This window comes from Amblyomma mixtum, chromosome 5 (genome assembly GCF_055824585.1).
Source record: "Amblyomma mixtum isolate Tamu chromosome 5, ASM5582458v1, whole genome shotgun sequence".
NCBI classification, from domain to species: domain Eukaryota; kingdom Metazoa; phylum Arthropoda; class Arachnida; order Ixodida; family Ixodidae; genus Amblyomma; species Amblyomma mixtum.
Genome location: NC_143016.1, coordinates 134,071,838 through 134,084,707, shown reverse-complemented (window position 1 = coordinate 134,084,707; position 12,870 = coordinate 134,071,838). Strand labels below are relative to the sequence as shown.

At 45.8% G+C, this 12,870-nt stretch overlaps 1 protein-coding gene across 1 annotated transcript; it reads right to left on the bottom strand.

Moving 5' to 3' along the window:
* Positions 1-355: 355 nt before the first annotated feature.
* On the bottom strand, positions 356-4,353 carry LOC149343800 (uncharacterized). Its single transcript, XM_089542492.1, has 3 exons — positions 4,302-4,353; positions 2,184-2,335; positions 356-718 (listed from the first exon to the last, which is right to left on the bottom strand). Exons 1-3 carry the CDS (start codon positions 4,351-4,353, stop codon positions 356-358), a joined length of 567 nt encoding a protein of 188 aa, XP_089398618.1.
* Between the last annotated feature and the right edge of the window lie 8,517 nt (positions 4,354-12,870).

The window sequence follows — 12,870 nt, the reverse complement described above, 5'->3', positions numbered from 1 at the left end:
TCTGGTCAACAAAGCCTAGGTTCGTATTGCTCTACACAGAAAGTTAGATTTAAATGCTATCATGAATTCTTTTTACTCTGGGGACATGTAAAATAAAATGAACTTGTAAATTCATTCTGAAAGAAAATATGCGTTTATTACACGTCGACAAAAATACCGCATACTCAAGATTGCTCTGACAAAACAGTTGAGCAGCTCCCAATGTCATGTCAGTGTATGCACGTGGACGACTTCTCATGACTTAGGTCGCAATAAATACATGAGGTAGAAGAAACGCTTTTCCTCAGTGTTGAAGAGAATGGGCGAGACTCCATTTCTTTAAGGCATGTAGCTACCGAGGGCTGGTAGGCATCGACTAATCAATGGAGAAAATAAACAGATGAGCGCCCAGTAATTCGCCATGTTCTATAAGACGTTTGCCTTCCTGGTCCATGAGAGTGCACAGCTTGTTCACAACGTCGATATGACTGCCCATGTCTTGCAGAGCGTAGCCAACCATTGTCTGGTTATACAACTTGCTCACAAGTTCAATAGCTTTGTCCTGAGCTCTCTGTTTTACAACTTTGATTGCGGCTTTGGCCGCGGACTTTCCCACTTCCTTGAGGGTGGATATGATTAAAGGTTTCGCCTCCTTTGCAGATGCCTTGACTTTCTGGCCAGCCTTCTTGAATGCCGCCTTGGTTTTATTCCACAATTTACGGAAGAAATACTCATCCGTCTGAAACGAAACAAAAAAAAAACACGTTGTTGTATGTGCAGGCCGAAACACTTCAAGGCGCCCGTAGCGCACAAAATTATGAATTTCGCGTAAGATAATTACTTACAATTTGAGAAAAAATATTTAGACGCACGCTATGCGCCCGTTCTAATTGTGATCCTCAGTACTTGATGATTCCTAATTAAACATATGCTGCTTCTGCTTGCAGTGGTTTAGTAGATTCAACGAGGTTTTTTGCTTGACCCCTATTTCTTTGGATACAAAAGTGGGCCTCTTCGTCTCACTTGTGTTCTCAATCATTAATACATGCGATCTCCTGTTCACACGCACCGCCTAGATTCAACCATGCTTAAGACACTGAATGTTCTTCGCTGCTTATTGCTTAAACTAGCCTTTTTGCATTGGTACGTAACAAGGAAACACAAGTTTTAATTACAAGTTGCTTTCGCTTGCAAGGTTTCAATTATATATGTGCGTGAACTTACTGCATCACTATCTTCCAAGCCAACCGCGTATCTTAGCTGAGGTCAAACTGTTCACATGAGGTCACCAACTGTTATATTGCTCAGTGTTCTCTAAGCTTGAGATGGTCAACCGTTTCCTAACATTTCATGCCTTGTCTAAATATAGTAGTGGTTCCCCAGTATGAGCCCTTTACTATGCACCGCTCGAATTAAAGACCTCTTTTCTGGGGACCAAGATTCTTCATGCTTGAGTTATGGTGCTATTCGGGTGGCCTCACGCTTGACATTTTCAAAGTGGCTGCTACCACACCTTGCCTTTTACCGTATTGCATGAATAGTCGCGAACAATGCTCCCTCTGCAATATGCACTACGTTGAAAACCGCGTCCAGCTCCTGTCTGCCGACTGAGCACGTGTATGTTCCACCGTGTTGGGAAGATGGGAGCCTTCGTAGTCGGCGCTACGTCATCAGGCCATCGGACAGAGTCATGCTTCTCATAAAAAACTCCCCGCTCAAAACTCCATCACGTGGTTTTAAAAATAAGGGTCCCTATGAACATGCACTTAATTCGCGCAAAATTTTGTCTAATTGCCACTGCTTTGCACACCACTGTGCGCATCAGCAAACCTAGCATAATCATAATTTTTTTGCGCTAAGAATTTTTTTATTCCCGATTTGTAAATATGGGGAATTCGCTTTATCGACTATTTTGCACTTGAACCCAAGTGTCCATATTAACGAAGCATGATATTACTGATAGAAAAAAAAAAATTGTAAATCAGCAAAGGTACCTTGGTAATGGCTTCAATTTTCAGGTAGTTAAGGTGTTCGTACCGTATAAGCCAGCTCGGAGTCTCAGTGAGGAAGTGATCACTTTATGATGCCCTCATGTCACGATACAGGCTCTATAATCGTTAAATACGTTATGCATATGCAAATAATTTTTCGTGCGAACGTGCCACATTTTTTCACGTCGTAAAAGGGCTCTTATGATGCTTCACCTCGATCTCCAGCTCTGCGTCGTGTTGAAGCTCGTAGGCTACATGCCGCAGAATGTGTCCCGCCAGTACTGCTTCATCAGCGATGTATTGGGATTTGAGGTCCAACGCCTTCTGGGGCGTCTTCTGCTCCTCGACGGTACTTCCCGCTGAAGCTGCAATAACTTGAGTGTTTCACTACCATTAAAAAAAACATTGGCGGGAAACAGTTGTTTACAAGGATGCGAGAATGTCGGTGCAACACAACGAAGGGCATCTGCCTGCATTATTAGAGCGAACGTTACCTAGAGGGCAGAAATTGGTCTCAAATATTTTCGGTTCTAAGTAAATTTTTCCCTCATGCAGTTAAGTTGCGGCGTCACAGTCTTCAAGAGGAGAATTTAACGCATTACGGCAGCTGTTTAACGCATCACGTCATCGGGGTGAAAAAGCAGCGAAATGAAAATTAATATTCCGAACACTCAGCGGACATTTCTGGTGTTATTAAACTTGAATTCGCTATTTTTCACACGCTATACTTGCTTCACTTCAATAGCGAGTTTAATGAGAGTTGCTGATGTTTCGTGTCCAGCAATTTTGGGGGAAAAATTTTCAAAATAAGAAAATTGTCATATACTTTCACGGAAATGTTGTCGGCAATGGTACATTCTTCTGATATGCAGAAAAAGTGTTTCCGTTGTTCGCGTCTAACAGTTAATGCTCCCGTAGAAAACCATCCGGGAAAGCTTTCGATGATAGCAACATCGTTAATCGAGAAAAAAAATCGACTCCTGTCTGGTGATCTCTGGGTATATAGATTGTTATAGTTAAATCTTACATTACATAGAGAAATCGCGCTTATAAAAGATTTCTCGATAAAAAATCGCTTTTGACCAGAACTGTTAAGTGTGAGTATACTAGACCGCCCTCCCTTCCGTAAAGTGTTATGCGCAGAAAAATTAGTAAATTCAATTTTGAGGACAGGAAATGGGACCGTATCTGTCTCACATATACCGGCGGACACCTGAACCGCGCCGTAAGGAAAGGGAGGAAGGTGGGAGCGAAAGAAGGAAGAGAGAAAGAGGTGCCGTAGTGGAGGTCTCCGGAATAATTTCGACCACCTGGGGATCTTTAACGTGCACTGACATCGCGCAGAACACGGGCGCCTCTTGCGTTTCGCCTCCATCGAAAAGTGGCCGCCGCGGTCGGGTTCGACCCGGGTACTCCGGCTCGGTAGAAGAGCGCCTTACCACTGAGCCACCGCGGCGGGTCATGTAAAAAAATTATTACACATTGAACTTTAAGCGCCATCACAGCCTATCCCCTATGCTTCTTTGTTTCGGTGACTATGGGCTTGCGTCATGTACGCAGGGAATGTTATTTTAAAAACAGCAAGAAAAGGAATGGGGACAGCTTACTTTCCGAAAATTTATGAAGTGACGTGAAAATATAAAAAACTTCAGAACAAAATCAACTTAATTTATGCCCATTACCTTTCTTACCGGCATAATTTTTTTTGCGATTGCTATTGAAATTAATTTATGCCGATACGGTATTTTCATGTGTATGCCTAAGGCGACAGTAACATCTGACATCACTTCACGGACTATCTGTTCTGAAGCCAATCGCCATCATTGGAGCCAAAAATGGGCCAAGAATAATAAAGAAATTGCATTTTCGTAGAATGTTTCTTAGAGGATCGATGTGTTAAATCTGTATGCATACACGTCTCTTTGGTTTTCTTCCTTAATTCTAGACTTATAGCAATACTATGGCTGCTCGTTTTCACGACATAACTGCAAAGCGTACTGACTCGCTCAGGAATCGCTAGATTAATAGCCTGATGACTAGCCAGAAGACATGAGGTGTTTGATAACAGCACATATTGTTGAGCTCTATTTTCACAGTCATAAATGTATTCCCACATTTCTCTGGTCAGCACTTCGACGGAAGCCAAAAAACATAGCTTCAGAAAGCAACTTACTCGGATTGCTGCACGTTTCAACACACGAGAACATCCCTTCCATGACTTTTAGAAGCTAACATTGGTTAAACTGGTTACCCGAGTAGCTGCATACGAGAGTATTTACAACCTTTGTAACAAGCTTCATAAAAACTTATTAACGATAAGCTTCAACCAACCTGTGGCGGAAAAAAGCCCGAGGACACAGATCGCTGCTGTAACTGCATTCATGGCACCTATGAAAAAGTGGCAATAAATATGTATAAAATTTCAGAAGAAAATTCAAGCAAAATGCGAAAAATCTATTGCTGTTGTCGCTTCGGACCCCGAAGAAAAAAGAATCTGATGAAGAAATTAAGCGTCGAAAAAAATTACACATTTTATCTCGGCTACCATGATACACTCAAAGAGACGGCAAGTATACTCATTTCCGCCCCTGAAACTATTTTCTTTATAACGGGCAGTTAACATGTACAGGAAACGTTCAAAATGAATTCAATAATCTGGTCGCTATATGCGGGCTTACCACCACGAAGCCTCAAGCTTACCGGTGCGGTAGTACGCACTTACCAGTGGGATGAAGCTGACACGTCGGGATGAGGAACTTCCACGAAACGGTATTGACTGAGGGACGGCAGCGAGAGGCTTTTTATGCTTGACCAACATTCAGCAATCCCACAGCCTCCTAATCTAAAGCAATAAAAATCCGAAATAGCTGAGAACAAATAAAAATCTAATCAGCTGAATAGATAAGCACGATACAGATAGCTTAATGGTGTCGATCCTTTATGGCGCAAGTGCTGCGCTTGCGAGAATGTTTGTTCATTTTCATTGTCTATGAAATGATATCTCATTGATACTCGCCGAAGCTGTAGATCTATCAATGCCATAAGAGTTTTAATCTATGGAGCAGCGCTTATTATAGGACCAACGTCTACTCAATCTCCAGGCACGGCACAGCTAAGTATTTTCTCTTGTTTCGGATATTTCTTTCGAAAGAGCCAGAGCTGAAAAAGATTGCAACAGGGACACTACAAAAGACAAAAGGCCAGTGATTAATGTGCTCACAATATATATTATATTAGTGTCGAAGCCTCGAAATGCGACGTGTTGCCGTATATATATCATGTATGCCTATAATAAAGAAAAGAAAAATTAGTTACATCTGTCGATACCGTAAGCAACTTCCTCCTTTTGGCTTGCATTCGCAGCACCTTTTTCAGAGAGCTTCTTGCAGATGTACGTAGCCCACATTCCTCTTCTTCAGAAAATATAGAGACAAAAAAGTGACTAATTTTCGCATCTCTTCTTGTAAACCACCTACTTCGAGAACGTGATCTCAATTGCTATTTCTATCAGAAAAAAATGGATGAAAGACTGGAGGGAGCGCTGCTACCCTATTAACGAAGGCGTTTTTTCTGGGGCTCCACGAAAATTATTGTACACAAATCGCACATGCTGACAGGCATTCAATTTTTCTCCACTTCAGAATAGGGCTATACCGGCGATGTTCACTACACTCACTTGTCTACAGAAGGGCCATTCCATGCCATGCCTGCCAGTGTTTGGACTCGACCTTCTGCAATCTTTTCTATAAAATTTGTGGTTCCTTATTGAATGGCCTAAAGTAATTGCCTGTGAAAACTTTGGGGAAAAAATTTCCTGGTCATATGACAGCCCTTTTAGATTCTTAGAAAAGTGCAAAACTCAGGGAAAAAATACAAAACTCAAATGTTCTTCTTTTCCGCAGAAAACATTTTCTGTAGGTAATGAATGTGCATTGAGGGTATTTTTTGGCTCAGGGGGATATTTTGAGCACAATGTCGTTCGCCATGTTTCAAGTTATTTTTTTTTAACTCAGGAGTCATCATCTTCGCTATTTTTTGAATACTATTTCGTGACGTGTGCGAGCAATATCAAAATTTTCGCTGGTATTTTATAGCATATACTACCTCATGCAGTGATTAAACTATATTACAACATATAGAGAGAGATTGAGAGAAACAACTTTATCTGTTAGCAAACCAAACCAAACAGCGGGTGTACTGGGTCAATGAGCCACTGCAGACGGCCGGCAGTTGTACTGTATAGGCGACCTCTGTCGGCTCTCGTTGTCGCCATGGACTTAACGCCAGGGACCGAAATTTCGAGAACAGCTTGATATTTTGTAGGAGAGGCAGATGTGAGTAGATCTACCAGACGCGGATCCTCCGAGTAGTCCCAGATTATGTGGTTTTAACTGGCAGGCTTACTACACACTTCACAAAACGGGTTTTAGAGATCGGGGAATTCGGGGGGTTTGGCGGCAACCGCGTCCGCAGCCGTCGCCTCGTGGTAGCCTGTTTTCTGCTGAGCGAATCGCACGAAGGAGGCAGGCCATCTCGTAGTATTGCGTTATGGCCTGATACAAGTCCATGGCCTCACTTCGAGGCGCTCCCGTCTAAGAAGCCTCCTCACCTGCTCGACTAACAAAACCTCAAGCATAGCGGTGAGCGGCTTCATTTCCTGGATCGCCCACGTGAGCCGGGACCCAGACCTGGTCCTCTTCGCTCGTGTCTTTAGGTAACGTTTTCAGAATTTTGTAGATTGAGGCGCACATGCGTCCCTTTGCAAAGTTGAGAAGAGCCATCTTAGAGTTTCTAAGAATTGTTTTAGCACTTTCCAGAACGATTCCTAGGGCGATGGCGGCCTGTCGGGCCTCCACTACGTTTTCCGTGACCACCGTGACCGGTAACTCGCGGCAGAAGCTGACCGCGCATACAGCAAAGGCGGATATCCTGCGGCATCGAAATATACGGAACTTTCGTCCCCGTCGTACATTTTGCCAAGCGCAGTCGCCTTGATCCGCTCCGGCTTTCATGACGTACTGCATCCATAATTTTGGGGAGAGGTTAACTCGTATACGCTTGCGCATTTCGATCGGAAGCGCTGCTTGGTCTGAGGGGTCTTTCCCCCGTATGCCCAGATCGGTTAAGATAGGGAGCCCAAGCTGAGTCTCTCTGAGCCGCTGTTCTTGAGCCGTCAGTTGTGCCTCTATGAGTTCTTCCAGCGTGGTGTGGACCCCAAGAACAATATATAGCAGAAAAAATGAATTTAGAACAAGCGTGTTGGGCCGCAATTTCGTACTTAAATTGTTTGCAGAGGCAGTCCAACTAAACATGAAATGCGGCCCCAATTGATACAAAGTTTATTTCTAATTGCGCTCAGGAAATTTTTTGGGGCCTTTTTGGTTTTAGTCAAGAAAGCAGCTTTGAAGCACAGCGCCGCATCTCAAGCCACGATTGTTCCTTACGGCCACTGCAATGCAGAACACGGCCGTGGCGCCGCTCAGAACTCCATGTTGAGTTTACACGTGCAACGGTACGCGAGACCAACAAAATGAATCCAGGAAGGATCGGCAAGAGCGAATGTGATTGCCTCAGGAAGCAGACATCTCGCCACCTGTGTACCATGCTTATAGCTCTTGCCACCCACCCTTCAGCCACAGCCGACCCATTTCGGCTTGCTTGCAAATTGCTGTTGATCACCTGTTGTAAAACACGCATACAGTTCTTATTCAAAAATACCCTAAAAAGGCATTTCGCCCTATCATTGCAGCAAGCAGCCCAGTCTCGTGTTATATGTCTCGTGTTAACGTCTCGTGTTATAATGCAACACACTCTGACACTGTCCATTGCATATCACCGTCTTCATCATCTTCCATCTGCGGCGCGAATAAATGGCAAGGTTAAATAAGAAGGTTAACACCATGCCATTTTTCCAGCAACGGCGAGGTCGGTTCGGGTGTGAAAGGCTGGGGTACGACCTGGAGACGAAGGCCAGGAACTCACGGCCGACGACCACGGCTGGTGCAGGACGCCGAAGGTCCAGGATGAGAATAAATTCGGAGCACCTCCACCAAATGTTACGTGGCGGCCAGCCGAAGAATAAGAAGAATAGCGCGAGCGCTCCCTCCCGCGCCCTGCCAGGTTCTTCAACTTCACAATATTTGATTTCTTTTAATGTTTTCACCAGAACAACGTTTGGACTCATCTTAGAAAAAAAAGGGCTGTACCATGAGGAATCTTTTCCCCAAAAGATTGTTAGGGGTCATTTATTTACACCATTAAGTATAGAGCCAAAAAAATATGCATAAGATAAGAGAGGGTCGAGCAGGAACTCGTGTACGTTTGACACAGAATGACCCTGATGGAAGATAGTTTGGTTTTTTCGCCTTTAACGTCCCAAAGCGACTCAGGCTATGAGGGACGCCGTAGTGAAGTGTTACGGAAATTTCAACCACCTGGGGTTCTTTAACGTGCAGTGATATCTCACAGCACACGGGCTTCTAGAAATTCGCCTCCATCGAATTTCGGCCGCCGCAGCCGAGATCGAACCCGCATCTTTCGGGTCAACAGCCGAGCGCCGTACCCACTGAGCCACCGTGGCGGGCTGATGGAAGATAGTAAACAGCGGCAATTCCTCATCGCACTTCTCTATTACAGCTAAGGCAGACGAAATTTCCTTAACGGCCGCCGCGGTGGCTCAGCGGCTATGGTGCTCGGCTGCTGACCCAAAAGACGCGGGTTCGATCCCGGCCGCGGCGGCTAGAATTTCTTTGGAGGAGAAATTCTAGAGGCCCGTGTACTGTGCGATGTCAGTGCACGTTAAAGAACCCCAGGTGGTCGAAATTTCCGGAGCCCTTCACTACGGCGTCTCTCATAGCCTTAGTCGCTTTGGGACGTTAAACCCCATAAAACTAAAACTAACTAAATTTCCTTAACATTACGAGGCATAGGTTGTTTAATCTAAAGTGCTCTGTTTTTAACTAATCATGGTTCACAACAGCGCAGCAAACAAGGACAAAATGAAGACAAACAAAAAAGAGTGGGCTTCAACTGAATTTTATTACGGGAAGGCAAGAATATGCACATCATGATTCTTACGAGCAAACAAAATTGGAACCGGCATAGAACGCGCGAACCATCTACGCACGGGTCACACTGCAAAATACACTCTGGCCAGAGTAAGGTAACCGTGAACTTGTCCTTTTTTATGCTATCAAACGGGATAGGCACTCTTTAGAAATCGAATTCATTTCGTGAAACCAGAACTGATGTCTGGGTAACTGCCCCACCCAATTTGTAAAACACCAGATGACAACCACATGATTGACAATGCAGCGCAATAACAATGGAGTTTTGTGGCGAGTTATTATTGCAAAAATTGGAGTGTTCCGTACACCTTTTAGTAAGACTCAAAAGAAAACATTCGACAGAAGTCTGTCTGGTTGGGAAATTTAATGTTAGGAGAAGGTAAGTGACGCCAACCAAGTAAAATACAGGAAAAAAACACGACGTTTCGGGACCGGCTCGGCCCCTTCTTCACGGTGTGACTACGGGCGAGCGCAGCTTGGCTTTTTAAGCCCCTGTGTGGAGGACCTGAGGGTCAATGGCCGCAGCCCATGGACGTAGGATGAGGGGAGAGTCCCCAGGGAACGATTAACATTCTCTCGTGTTTGCTGTATGTGCCACGACTCGAGTAGAAGCCTCCTGCGTGGGTTAGCTTCCGTTTCCAATACAATGGTGCTGTCGAAGTCAATTGGGTGGTCACACCCTTCACAGTGTTCGGCCACGGCGCTGCGTTGACGATTCATGTGACGGACGTCCGCTTTGTGTTGGTTCATCCTTTCCGCGAAGTTCTTCGTTTCCCCTATGTACGACGCCGGGCAGACGGAACACGGAATTTTGTACACGACGCCCTGGGCCTTTTCTCTGGGCTGCCGGTTTTTTGGGCGGGGGAGAAGGCGACCGATAGTGCTGGTCGGTTTGTGCGTTGTCAGCACCCCTTGCGTGAGGCGTGAGCGAGACGCTCGGTCGCATTCTCGGAAAAGAAGGGGTGCTGACAACGCACAAACCGACCAGCACTATCGGTCGCCTTCTCCCCCGCCCAAAAAACCGGCAGCCCAGAGAAAAGGCCCAGGGCGTCGTGTACAAAATTCCGTGTTCCGTCTGCCCGGCGTCGTACATAGGGGAAACGAAGAACTTCGCGGAAAGGATGAACCAACACAAAGCGGACGTCCGTCACATGAATCGTCAACGCAGCGCCGTGGCCGAACACTGTGAAGGGTGTGACCACCCAATTGACTTCGACAGCACCATTGTATTGGAAACGGAAGCTAACCCACGCAGGAGGCTTCTACTCGAGTCGTGGCACATACAGCAAACACGAGAGAATGTTAATCGTTCCCTGGGGACTCTCCCCTCATCCTACGTCCATGGGCTGCGGCCATTGACCCGCAGGTCCTCCACACAGGGGCTTAAAAAGCCAAGCTGCGCTCGCCCGTAGTCACACCGTGAAGAAGGGGCCGAGCCGGTCCCGAAACGTCGTGTTTTTTTCCTGTATTTTACTTGGTTGGCGTCACTTACCTTCTCCTAACACCTTTTAGTAAGGCATCATCCGGCCTCCCCAATGTAGACAGCACCGCAAGAAAGCGAACACTCATCCACAACTCTAACAATGCAGGAAATGGACTTCGGACGATGCTGGACATCTCATGCACTGCTTTTTACCATGAAAGCTTATGCTAGACCTCACCAACGTTCCGAGACAGTTTCAGTTTCGCAGCTTCGCTTCGAAGGTGGCTAAAGTGGCTGTCACGGGAACTAGTGGCGCTGCAGTCGAGCTTTTCTACATCGTCTGCTGTCGCGGGAGTTTCGCTCTCTGCAGCTACGACAGGCTAGTCAGATTTTCAAGCTGGTTTTTCGTGTGATGATGTTGTTAGTGTTGTGAAAACATATCTGTGGTGAAATATATGCACATGGTGACTTCAAGCGAGAGTTACACACGCCATCCTGCTTTGCGCCCAGCTGCACAAGTGGCAGCACAAACGATGCCACCGGTCATCATTTTTTGAAACCGCCTCGCGATGCAAGCGAATTTAAAAAGTGAGAGCAGATGTTGCATCGCAAGGACAGACGGCTCTCTCACACATCTAAGATATGTGAGCGTCGTTTTGAGCATGACGATATTATCAAGGACTACAAGCACGTTGTGAATGGGCAAGAGGTCCGAATTCCCCGCGAGAACTGGACGCTAGTGCCCGGTGCCGTCCCTCGACTCTTTCCCGGCCTGCCAGGCCGATTTTCAAAGCCAAAAATTGTGGAATTGAGACGGAAGTCACCAAAAACGCGTGCTGTCACGCAGACTGATAAGTGTGAAGATCCTTGAAGCGACAGTATACGTCCTCCTCATGCGAGCCTTGCGTAGAGGCAGTCAGCCCGAATGAGCTGATGCCTCTTTCCCGCTCTGCGGAAACCAGTACTACGTTGACTGCACTGACGATTGGTGACCTGGCGACTGCGACTCTACCATCTACTGAGTGGCAAAATGATTCTGTACAGGACGAAATAACTGGGAAGGTGTGTGCAGTTTTCTACTTCAGAAAGCTATAGCGGCAAGCCGCCTAGTGATTCCCAAGGCTGTTGTCATGGAAGAAGATGGCAGCTGCTTCGTGAAAGGCTACGACAAGCTGCACAACCAGCTGTTCAAAACTGTAGCTTCTGTCACTGATCTTGAGAACATTCTGCTGGAAACAGATGCCTTAAATATCTGTGCAGGAGTAAATACAAATCTTGATGAACAGCCGACGAAGTCGGAAGCTGCTCATCACAAACTATTTGTGTTTTTTCGAAGCAGCTAATCTGTGCGCGTTGCTCGCGTTTTCGAAGACAGGTTCGAGCGAGGAAGAAAACGGCAGCACCTAAGAAGGGCCAGAAGCTGCAGAACTTTAAGAGAAAAGCTTTTCGAGCAACTGCCGCGCGGGAGAAGAAACAGAGCGAGGTTGTGGCACTGAAAACAGCGCTCTCAAAGCTTAAAAATCAGGGAATTGAAACAGCACTGGTTGATCTCCCACCTTTGCAGCGCCTGGCGTTCATGGCGTCATTAAAGCAGCTGAAATGGATCATACAGATCAGCCAGATTTATAGGCTTTTGTCCCTGTTCACTCCTGTCAAGAATGCAGTGAAAGGGAACTGTTCTGGAGCCGATGAAAGTGTCCCCGTGTGGCTGCATGACAGCCTCGGAGAAAAGGCAAAGGCTGCTGCGGAGCTCAAAAATGCTGTGGAAGAAAAGCTACGCAAGAAGCTTCTTACCATAAGCTCTTTTTCGAGTGAAAGTGATGACCATGGATACGAAAGAGCTGGAACAGAAGAAATGGTTGTCTATTACTTAGCAGGATATGTGCATAAGAAGATAACTAAGGCAGTGCATTGTTAGGATTGCCAAGTCACGCTGACGGCTGCTCCTGGACACGCCAGCCCAAGTGATGTTGTTCAGAGGCACTTGACTGACCTGAGGTTGTTCAAGCCAGGATGCCTTCGCGATAGAGAGCATTGTTCACAAAGCCCTTGAGAAACGCGTTGTATTTGGCGACCTGTTCTGGGAGGTACAAGACAAGCTTGAAGAGTCCTCTCTGCCTGCAGTCGGTTGTCATGCTCACTGCCAAGAAGTCACTCCTAAAGTGATCAAGTTTTACGTCATCATGAGGATGCACTTTTTTCCAGGAAAATGTACTCTGAAATGCTGGTAAATGCTGAAGTGCAGGCAGCGAGAAAGAGAGCAAAAATGATTTAAGCACCCATTAGTGGAACGCTTTTTACAAAGCAAGATGTTTTTTTTTCTCTTTCCGTGGAAGCGTTTGACATTTAAAATAATTTTCTCCTCAAGAGATCGATAAATTGATTTTAAAAATGGCGCAGTTTAACGAAC